Raw genomic sequence first — 12,110 nt, 5'->3', positions numbered from 1 at the left:
TAACAAAAAAACACGGACAGATAGACGGACAAAAATGGAAAAAAAATATTTCTAGCTTCAGTATCGATTATATATAATGCCCCCCAACAAAAATTTTCAAAATATCTTCAATGTACAGAATTCATATTATAAGTATAGATTCTAGATGGCGTTGGCGTCCGTAATGCCACGGTAACATTTGATGTTACAAATGGTAGGTATAAGTGAAATCTCAAATTGCTAATAAATGTATAGAATTCAACCAGTTTTATTATAAGTATAGAAGATATAGAATAAACGATTGATACTTTAAATAGCGGTTTCAATCTTTGAGTCCTTGAGTACAAATCATTTTTCGTCATAAATCGAAAATTACTGTTTAAAAATCATGAAAATAATTAAAAGTAATTTAAAAGCTTGTGCCATGATGCCCTTTCATATGATGAAATAAAATACATTTAAATCAATTCAAAATTTGGACCACGCCGTTCCATAAAGGCCATTTTTGTGATATCATATTCATACAATTTTCATTTTCATCATTATCAACCCACATTCGGCTCACTGCTGAGCTCGAGTCTCCTCTCAGAATGAGAGAGGTTAGGCCAAAAGTCCACCACGCTGGCTCAATGCGGATTGGCAGACGTCACACACGCAGAGAATTGTGAAAATTCTCAGGTGTGCAGGTTTCCTCACGATGTTTTCCTTTACCGTTTGAGACACGTGATATTTAATTTCTTAAAATGCACACTACTGAAAAGTTTGAGGTGCATGCCCCGGGCCGGATTCGAACCCACACCCTCCGGAATCGGAGGCAGAGGTCATATCCACTGGGCTATCACGGCTTTTCATTTTACCTGTAGTATATTATTTGTCAAACTTCAGTTTTAGTTTAGTATAATTTTTGTTACTTCATAACTTCGTCATTTATGAACCAATTTTAAAAGTTATTTTTTTGTTCGAAAGAGTATACTTCCAAGTTGGTACTGTTTCATTTTCATTAAAATCGGTTTAGTATTTTGTGTTAAAATCAAAATAACTGAAATACGTCTTTGTAGTCGGTTCCATTTTTACGTTAAAAAGATAATTTGCTTTAGTGGTACGGGAACATATTATGTGCTTTTGAAACTTAGGACAAAATTTTCAATCTTACCATTTCATCGGTATAGTCCCCAACCACAGGGTTACCATTCAGGTACCACCTGTAGATTTGAGCGGGAGGATTAGCGTCAACCAGGCATCGAATCCGGGCCTCGGTTCCTTCAGGTATCTTGTTGTTCACTGTCGCACTCTTGACGGATACTTTGATCTTAGGAGCGTATTTAACCTGAGAACAAAATATATTAATTATTACTTTAATGGTGTAAATTTATTGTAATGAAGACTTGTTCATCTATACTCATTTAATAAAGAGGAAAGATTTGATTGTTTTAGCAGACTGAGAAGTGATTACAAAAATTAAAAAAACTAATGTCGAACAAAGGTTATGATACATAACATTTGTCAGGACGACTTAATTAACAAATCAAACTGTAACCAAAATAAGACCCCAGAATGGCAGAGATAGACCTTGAGTGAAGTCACGCACTTGTGAACGTTGTGTGTAGGGTTATTGGATCCTTTGACTGTTAACAAACACTCCCCTTTTCCACTCAAGTCACTCTCCCCGCCTATCCCAAGTAACCCATAAAGAATTACACAACAAGAGATGTGGACGGCTCGAACGCCACGAGCACACGAATCCCGTCCGTACCGCAAGTCGTTGCAACGCGGCGATAACAATTGTTTGTTTATACTCGTATGCTTTTAATAGGCTCTGGAACTATTTGAAAAATTCTTTTACTGTTGAGAAGCTACTCAATCCCCGAGTGCTATAGGCTATTTTTTAGCCCCGTATTCCTACGGGAACGGGAACCACGCGGGTGAAACTACTCGGCGTCCGCTAGTGTAAATCATTTCACGTTTAAAGTTCTTAATATTCATGAAAATTGGTGAATGGAATTTTGGTTGAATAAGAAGTGTACGGTGTTTTAAGAATTAAAAAAATACTCCTAAATAGGTGATAAAACTATTGAATCGTTCAAAAGCTCTGAAGGGTGACAGTTTTAATCTTATATTTTTAGTCAGTTACTAACTTGTAGAAAGTAAACTTAATAACGAGTGAAAATTATGAAAAGAGATTTAAAACGTCTAGAATGATATTTTACAAAAATCCTGCTAAATTTAATTTTGAGTTAAGCTAACGTAATCAAAGTATCTTTTATATTTCGTCTTGATAACTAGTTTAAATATTTTAAACTGTTAACCATTTGCCTGCTTTGACTTTTGAATTTCTGTTTTGTTTTATTTTCTTACTAGCTGACGCCACGCGGATTTACTCGCGTGGTTTTCGTTCCCGTAGGATTGCGGGGATAATATATAGCCTTCCTCGATAAATGGGCTATCTAACACTGAAAGAATTTTTCGAATCGAACCACTAGTTCCTGTGATTAGCGCGTTCAACCAAACAAACAAAGTCTTCAGCATTATAATATTAGTATAGATTTAAATTTAATATTATTCGAAAATGGAATATATTATTTCATTTCCATAATTATTTAGATTTTATTTCATCCAATAATTTTTTAGGAGCAGAAGTTTAGAAGAGCCGTGATGACCCAGTGGATATGACCTCTGCCTCCGATTCCGGAGGGTGTGGGTTCGAATCCGGTCCGGGGCATGCACCTCCAACTTTTCAGTTGTGTGCATTTTAAGAAATTAAATATGATGTGTCTCAATCGGTGAAGGAAAACATCGTGAGGAAACCGTCATACCAGAGAATTATCTTAATTCTCTGCGTGTGTGAAGTCTGCCAATCCGCATTGGGCCAGCGTGGTAGACTATTGGCCTAACCCCTCTCATTCTGAGAGGAGACTCGAGCTCAGCAGTGAGCCGAATATGGGTTGATGACGACGAGAAGTTTAGAAGTTGGTGGTGTTGTATCGCTCCCTTGTCTCTTAAAGCAGATTAAAACCATCGGTCCTGTTCAGTATTATTAATTTCTGAGAGTGATAATTACAAACAGAAACATTTTTATCAGTTATCACCCTTATTCCACGGGAACACATTATTTGAATGAAAATATTCATTTACTATCTACTATCTAAAAATTATAGATTTGTTAGATTAGTTTTCTCAAAAGCTCAGTGCTGGTCTATTGTCCTACCCACTCTTAACTCAGTCTTTTACGACTGAACGGGGAACCGGAATATTGGTCATATGCATAAAGATATGGGAAATATTCTTTTCAATAAAAAAATATATAAATAATATTTAAACGTTAAAACTCATTAACAAAATCGTAAGTGAAGCAACGACTAGGGGTTAGTAATGTAAAAGAAACATACCTCTACATGAACAGTGGCCATCCTGTAGGCTCTATCCGCAGTGTTCTGCGCTTGGCAGGTTATTGTCTGGTTGTGGTGTTCCTTGTTAGGCACTAACCGCAATACTGATCTGTAACGACGTATCTGTGTAATTATCTATACTATGCACTAGCCGCTAGCGGTCGCATGTTGCGGTCTGCGGTTTCGGGACATGACAATAATAGTACCAATTCTTAATTAAAAAATATACATTTGAGCATTTCTATCATCATTGTTTTCAGCCAATAGACGTCCACTGTAGGACATAGGGTTGCCAATTTCTTAAGGAAAATATAGTATTTCTCAGATTTACCTAGCCATAAAAAATATTGTAGGTACGCTTAAAACATATATAGAAATTTACGGAATAAGCGCAAAGCACTTTTGTTTTTATAAACACTATACTCGTATTTATTCACACTTTTCAAGATTTTTTGTCTTAAGTAAATAAGAGACATTATACCTATGCTTTTTCACGTTTTTCACGTTAAATATGTTGAGTACTAAAAGTTCATTTTTTTATCGATATAAAGCTTTAGATTTAATTTTAATTAACAGATAATGTTCATACAGTTTTCTAAATAAAAGATGTGTTTAGAAAATTTCAGTGTTGAAAATATAGTAAATCAAATCAAATCAAATCAAAAATCATTTATTTCAAGTAGTAAGTACAAGCACTTTTGACACGTCAGTTGACTATTTGTAAAGATTCTACCACCGGTTCGGAAGGCAGGTTCTGCTGAGAAGATACCGGCAAGAAACTCAACAGTTGCTCTTTTGAAAAAGTCATACAGTATTATAATTTACAATTGATAACAATTACAATTTCTTATAGTTTTATTTCCTGTGTGAAGGTGGAAGCTGATCCAATGGCCTCCAAGCGCTTTTATCTTTAAGGAACTCATCAATGTTGTAGTAACCTCGACTAAGTAAATGTTTTTTAACACATTGCTTAAAGCTATGCATTGGCAGGTCCATCACAGTCTTGGGGATCTTGTTATAGAAGAGTACACCCAAACCTACAAAAGATTTTTTTACTCTTTGGAGACGATATGCAGAAATAACTAACTTATGCCCGTGTCTAGTAAGACGTGGGTTTAAATCTCCTTTTCGTTTGTGCAAATTAATATTTTGTCTTACATAGACTATACTGTTATATATATATTGACAGGCTACTGTTAGTATACCTATTTCTTTAAACTTTTGACGAAGGGACTCGCGTGATTTTAATTGATATATTGCTCGAATTGCTCTTTTTTGAAGTACAAATATAGATTGTATATCGGCAGCCTTGCCCCACAATAAAATTCCGTAAGTCATTACGCTGTGAAAGTACGCAAAATAAACTAGCCTAGCTGTATCAACATCAGTGAACTGTCTTATTTTTCTCACTGCAAATGCCGCTGAGCTGAGTTTACCAGACAGTTTTTCTATATGAGCACCCCACTGAAGTTTACAATCCAAGGTCACTCCCAGGAAAACTGTGGAACTCTCCATTTCCAGTGTTTCACCATCGATCATTATAGACTTTTCTAATTTTATTACATTTGGCAATGAAAACTCAATACATTTAGTTTTCTTGGCATTTAAAAGTAGATTATTTGCAGTGAACCAATGCGACACATGCGACATGGCACGGTTTACGTCGTCAGAGTTATCTTTATTTCTGTCCGTCTTAAAAATTAAGGATGTGTCATCAGCAAACAGTACAATCTCACATATGCCGCTGACATGGAATGGTAAATCGTTTATGTACACTAGGAATAAAAAAGGACCCAGAATTGAACCCTGTGGGACGCCCATTTTGGTAGTGGAACCGTGCGACTTTATATCATTTATGCAAACCTTTTGTGTTCTATCACTGAGATAAGAGGCAATGATATCAAGCGCAACACTTTTGATGCCATAGTGGCTTAACTTGAGTAAAAGAGTGTTATGGTCAACACAATCGAACGCCTTGGACAGATCACAGAACACACCAATAGCATTCTTAGAACTTTCCCATGCTTCATAAATATGTTTTAAAAGTTTAGCCCCTGCATCAGTAGTATTGCGACCTTTTGTAAAACCATACTGTTCAGGATGAAACAAGTTATTTAAATTAAAATGACATAAAAGTTGATTTAATATGATTTTTTCAAAGACTTTGCTAAGTGTTGGCAATATTGTAATCGGTCTATAATTATTAAGATCTGATTTGTCTCCTGATTTAAAAAGTGGTATCAATTTGCCATGCTTCATTAGGTTCGGAAAAATACCTAAGTCCACACATTCATTAAAAATAATGGCTAAGTGGGGAGCAATGACATCAATTATATTAGATATTACTTTCACTGACATGCCCCACAGATCTCCAGTTCTTTTTAATTTTAACAAATTGAAAGATTTTTTAATGTCAGATACAGTGATATGGTGAAATTCAAAAAGATCGTTGCACTCTTTAACATTGCCTCTTAATAGTCTCTGAGCTTCCGTAGCAGACGAATCCAGTGAATCTGTTAACAAGATAGGAACATTCTGGAAAAAATCTTCAAAGGCATTAACAACCTCGTTATCAGTGTTTACCTTTTTGTCATTGACAATTAATTCAAAACTCGTAACACGCGGTTTGATTTTTCCTGATTCTCTATTAATTATATTCCAGGTGGTTTGTATCTTGTTCTCAAACTCAATTATTTTCTGTTTGATGTGTAACGATTTCGCAAGAATACAAACACGTTTGAAAATTTTTGAGTATCTTTTTACATAATCTAAATAAGTTCGCGTTTGAGTATATTGTTTTTCTTCGTACAACTCGTACAATTTATCTCTACTTTTATAGATACCTACAGTAGCCCATTCGCTAAACTTTAATTTTTGGCTAGCATTAATGCGTTTGAAGTTAAAATTTTTACTAAACTCTCTGTCTATTGTCTTGAAAAGTGTACCAAAGAGCAAGTCTGGATGACTATTTTCAAATGCAAGACTTGGAATTTTAGAAATAATTGTGTTTTTGAATCGCTCTAATTTACCTTCAGTTATTGGCCTATACTTTACCCATTGATTGTTATTGGTTTTATTATTTAAAATAGTAATTATTGATACTATGATCAGAGCTTAATTTATTTATTATCTTCTTTCTCTCAAGCACACAATTATAAAATATATTATCTAGACAGGTACCTGAAGTTGCGGTTATCCTAGTAGGTTCGTTAAAAGCATGTGTCAAATCAAAACATTTGAATAAGTTAAGAAATCTAACAGACTTTGAGTTTTCTGTTAGAATATCAACATTAAAATCGCCGCAAATCAGTATTTGTTTGGAAGATGTGCACAATCGCCTCATTACATCTTCCATTACCTCTTCAAATTGATCAAAGTCAGCTGGAGGGGGTCTGTACACGCATACTATAACAATTTGTTCCAACTCCACACAGGATAGTTCAACAATGCATTCTACAGAAAGGCTAACTATATCTTTTCGATCCTTACATTTTAAGTTATTATGTAAAATAATTAAAGAGCCACCATGACCAGCCCTTCTGAAGAACACACTTGACAATGAATAATTATTAATATTAAGTACTGACAGCTGTGAGTTAGTGAGCCAATGCTCCGTAATACATAAGATGTGTATATTGAATTTTTCTACAAATAGTTCAACTTCTAATTCCTTGCCGTTGATGCTCTGTATGTTTTGATGTACAAGGTTAATGTTACAGGGCATCTCCGTTGTCGTATTTTCTAGTTTAAAATATTTTCAATTGTAACAGTACTAGGATTGGTACTGCAGTCAGGTATATAAATATTTCTACTATTAGTACAGGTTGTAAACATGTCAAAAGACTGCGTTACAATACTTGTAACTGGATCGGTTAAATTACAATTAACGACTGAGACAGTACTATCATTCGTACTCTGGTCAATAGAAACATAACCACTATTATTACATGTCATATTAATGTCAATAGACTGAGTTACAACACTTGTAACTGATTCATTTAAGTTGTAAGCCAACAGAGAAGCTATATGGTGCTTAAATTTTTTAGGCAGATATAAATTATCTTTAGTCAACATATAACATGAGGTAAACTTATTCATGTCAAAATAAAAAAATGCATCGCTGTGATGGTATGTCAAGTTATATAACATAAGATTTAAATTATAAATATGCTTATTTTCTTTAGCCATTGAACTATAGTAAGGAAATGCACATAATGTAAATTTACATTTAGTTTTACTATGTAATACTAATAGCTTTTCAACACATTTTAGTATTTGATGTCTTTTAATATTTAAACAAAATAACATTTGAGTAATCAAGTATATTTTCTAAATTTAAGCTATTTATTAAATAATTAAAACTAGCCCCCGGAAAACACTTATTAGTCACTGAATGATTTAGGTAATAGCTCATAATGGACCCAAAATCCTTACCTAACTTATCAGAAATTATTAAAGTCTTTTTTTGAGCCTTGTTCAACAAATTAAAACTATGTGAGCTTAAATTGTTAATTGAGATTGACGGAACTGGTATGACACTATTATTACACTGCACATTTTGGCTTGAGACTATATAGTCAGAATTTGATAAAATACTACAGTCCTGGTTAACCGAAGGTACCCGAGTTAAACATTGACATTTATTACTTAATGACTCAAAACGAGCCATATTATATGTACCTAAGTACCTACCTAGTATTTTTGCATATATAAAATATAGTATTTAAATATATATTTCTTCAACATTATAGTACGCAGAAATATAGTATAATACTTTATATAGAAAATAATAAAGTACATATAGAAAATACTAAATACATTACTACTTCGGCTTCGCGACTCATTGAGCTTTTTCGATGACTTCGGTTCTTTGAAAAATCAGTGGGCCTATTATGTATTTTAGTGTAGCATTCAATTAATCACTCTCACAACATAGTTTTACTAAAATAGTTATTTCAACGAAATAACCTTGACTATACCATTTCACATCAAATCGTAATGATTTTTAGTTTATACGCATAACTAACATCATTATTTCAACAGATTTACGTAAATACTAATTTTTCGTTAAATAAACGTTACTATCGGGTACTACCACGATTATACTATATACTACGATAATTATGTCATTTCGTTGAAAACACAATGTTACCGACCGAAACCGAAACACCGAAAATACGATAAAAAAAAAACGATGTAGTGATTGATTGTTTGAATGGTACACCGAGTTATATATTAACCCTGCTGATTCGATCACACTGAAACACTCTGAGCCTGCTGATTCGATCACACTGAAATACTCTTTATAATAATAATAATACTTTATTTTATTCATTAGTAAGCAAAATATAATTTAAAAATAAAGCCTTTCCTTACCTGGTTCTATATCTCTGTTCATCTGGTAACATCTCTACTCTACTCTCTACATTCTTCTTTATGACTACTTGGTTCCCATCCACCCAGGTTATCTAAGGATAAAAAAAATCAATCCTTTAATATAATGCAATAAAAATTGGAGTGTTCAAAAAATGGACAGTCGATAATATTTTCAAATTTTTGAGCTGAAAAAAGAACTATTACAAAACCAACCATGACATTGTAATGCTGCTAGGAAGAGGAACAGATCAGCATGGTGACAGTACTTTCGCGGAGCTCTATTACCACTAAAACTCCTTTCTAGCGTCCGTATTTAGCGGCTGAATAGAACATATACATTTTTAGATTTTGACTAACAATGAATAATGTACTCAGTACCCAATGTACTTTATTCATTGGTATACCCATCACCTTCAAGTCAAACTGTTTTGCGTATGTATATAAATCGAATATATCATCTACCTACGTAAAGCCGGATTTACGTACTTACGTGCGGCGTTTAAAAATAAAACTATTCTAGCCTTTATAGCTCTAAACCCCGCCCACTCCCTGCGTCATCAATCAAGATTATGAGAGCATTATTAAATTCTTCAAAATCTAGGAAACACGAGCTATGGGTAAAAGTACAACGAGTAAGCTGGTTTAAGGTTGAAACACACTCATAATACTAAAAACTTTAACTCTCTTGTTGATTTTTTTTTATTTTTAATACTTAATAGTACATTAAATTACATTTTTAATTAAATAAAATAATTATAAGAAATATATACCATCTATTTGTTTACTCAGAGGCAAGGTACCCAATACACTAGCGCTGTTATCCCTCAGGATAGCAAGGCTTTGCCTTTGGGCCTTTGGGCTAAATAAGCGCCAGCTCTTGGGTCACCTGACGCATGGACCAATTTGTCAGACTCTTGTTGATGGAATTTTCTACTGCAAATCTAAAATTTGTCAAGACCAAGTCTTCGAAATTAGGAAAACTTATAGCTAGAAGAACACTTACTCCTTGTTTTGTTTTTTTAAAGCCGGAAGGAAATATTTTTTCCACATTGCTTCATGTACTTATAAAGAGAAAGCTCAAGTGTTAATTAATAAGTTTGTTAAGGATACTTTCATTATTTTGTTGTTTGTGTATTTGATTTATTTTCTTTGTTTGATTATAAATAATATGAGTAAGGTACCTTTTACGAGTAGATAAGACCTCGTTACGTTGTAGGTACAACTGTTTTAAATTTACCTATTTTTATAATCTGTATGAAATTTAGCACAAATATTGAAGAAGAAGAAGAAGAAATACTTTATTGCACACAAAAATACAATTATAAGTTGAGACATTAAAAAACATAAATTAAACTTAGCATGCAGGCGGCCTTATATAAGTACCTTACTATAAGTAATCTCTACCAGGCAACCCCTGACGAGAGAACTTGCGAAGAAAGAGCGGGAAGGTGCAATATATTTACACTTTCGTTAATTTGGAGTAGCATTTAGGCTAATATGTAATATGTTTCACCCGAAAACCAGCACCACAGCTCGTTGTGGCATCGTGCTGAGGTGGATACCTTTTTTGTCCACGACTTTTTTTATATTCTGTTTGTTTCTTTTGTTACTTGTATGTGGACAAATAAAAATATATTCTATTCTATCTATCCCTAAATTCTTATGGATCCACTCACCTAGGATTAAAAGGCACCGCTAGTTGTTTATATGGTTACAATAGCAAGTGCTTGGAATAAAAGCTGACTTAAAATAAACAAATTTTAGTTTATGATTAAACTATATTTGCATTTAAAAAGCTTTTGATTAAAGTGTGTCACCACCTTAACCGGTAAGCTGGCCGCCGGTAAGCTGTTTTCATTTCATCACAAAAGCTTTCGATCATCCTTTTAAATGATTATAAAACAAAATGAATCAGGATTAAAAGCTGGTGGAATAATTTTCATTTCACAGCAACTAATTATAATGCTAACTTTAATGTTCATGTAGGAAGTGATTTTAATATTAAATTGCGTACGAATTTAAAACTATGACTAGCCTATGCCTGTGATTTTGTCTGCTTTGAATTTTATTTTGGAATTTGTAGGTAGTCGTAGAGCTTTTTGAGCTCATCCTGGGAAGTACTACCACAATACTTATTTTATGATTATCGCATGTCTGCGACTACGTCTGCTTTGAATTTTTTTTTCTACAAGTTATCCCACCTGATGGTAAGTGATGATGCAATCTAAGATGGAAGCGGGCTAACTTGTTAAGAGTAGGATGAAATCTATAATCTATATATTATTTATGGTATTGGAAGGTAATTTTTGCGACAGAGCTCATCTGGGGAAGTACTACCACCGTACATTTTAACATTTATAAGCTTTAGTTTGAGCTTTGGTTTTTTATAACAAAATCTTCCACGCGCGCAGAATTCGCAGGCGTCAGTTAGATAAAAAAAATTAAATAGAAAATTAACAAGTTATTGAAAACTTACCTCAGCTGCAGGTTTTCCGCCTTCGGAAACGCACTCGATATCCACAGGTTGGTTCTCTATTGCATCTATGAAGGCCCCCTGAGGGATCCGTGGGGGGTCGGGCGCGACCAGCACTGTCAGTTGCGCGTACCTCGACCTTATAGCCGGTTCCCCTAATTAAATATTTCGTGTTAATTAAGTTTCTGATCGTATAGTTGAAGAGCATGCGGAATAAAATAGGCAGTGCTTGAACATCCTTAACATACGCAGCAAAATGTTTTTTTTTTTTATATATCATCCATACTGTCTTTATACTACAGTACTGCAATACTTATTACTAAAAAAATATATATATATACGGTCGAATTGAGAAACCTCCTCCTTTTTTTTGAATACGAGGATGGAAAGTTACTACATAAATATAACTATCGTCTTAAACGATACAAGCCAGTGACCGATGTAGGTTTATTAAAATAAAACATAAGTAGATAGATCGAGAAAAAAATAGTAGAATAATATAAATAAAAACTAACATGGTATAAAAGATACAGATTTTACAATAAAAAAAAAAACTCACAACGTTATACATAATTACATAATAATGGGGGTGATCCGGAATGATAACTCGGCCTTAACTAAATTATCATTATAATTAAATTAAAACTAAGATTAATGGTATATTAATAACATAAACAATTATAAAATCTACAACAACGCGAGCATAGTCACAAATAAAACCAAATAGTAGACATTTATATTACAACTAAACACAAATCGTTTTAATGTTACTGAAGAAATAAGCTTTTCAATATTTAACCAGGTCGACTAAAACTTCATGATTCAATTAATCCAACTCATTGACGCTATTCATCCGATATTCAGATTTATCTTATTCGTGCCATTGTTCAATTAAT

General features: G+C 33.5%; 1 protein-coding gene across 4 annotated transcripts in view; it reads right to left on the bottom strand.

The window, feature by feature from the left end:
* LOC112056691 (irregular chiasm C-roughest protein) overlaps window positions 1-12,110 on the bottom strand; it is a 117,098-nt gene that overhangs the window by 21,429 nt on the left and 83,559 nt on the right. For all 4 annotated transcript variants that reach the window (XM_052887161.1, XM_052887158.1, XM_052887160.1 and 1 more), the window contains exons 5-8: window positions 11,218-11,369; window positions 8,742-8,833; window positions 3,366-3,474; window positions 1,133-1,306 (exon numbers count right to left, since the gene is read on the bottom strand). In XM_052887161.1, the coding sequence (XP_052743121.1) occupies window positions 1,133-1,306; window positions 3,366-3,474; window positions 8,742-8,833; window positions 11,218-11,369 (527 nt within the window). The remainder of the gene's footprint in view (window positions 1-1,132; window positions 1,307-3,365; window positions 3,475-8,741; window positions 8,834-11,217; window positions 11,370-12,110) is intronic.

Source organism: Bicyclus anynana, chromosome 18 (genome assembly GCF_947172395.1).
Source record: "Bicyclus anynana chromosome 18, ilBicAnyn1.1, whole genome shotgun sequence".
NCBI classification, from domain to species: domain Eukaryota; kingdom Metazoa; phylum Arthropoda; class Insecta; order Lepidoptera; family Nymphalidae; genus Bicyclus; species Bicyclus anynana.
This window is presented reverse-complemented; position numbering and strand designations above follow the sequence as displayed.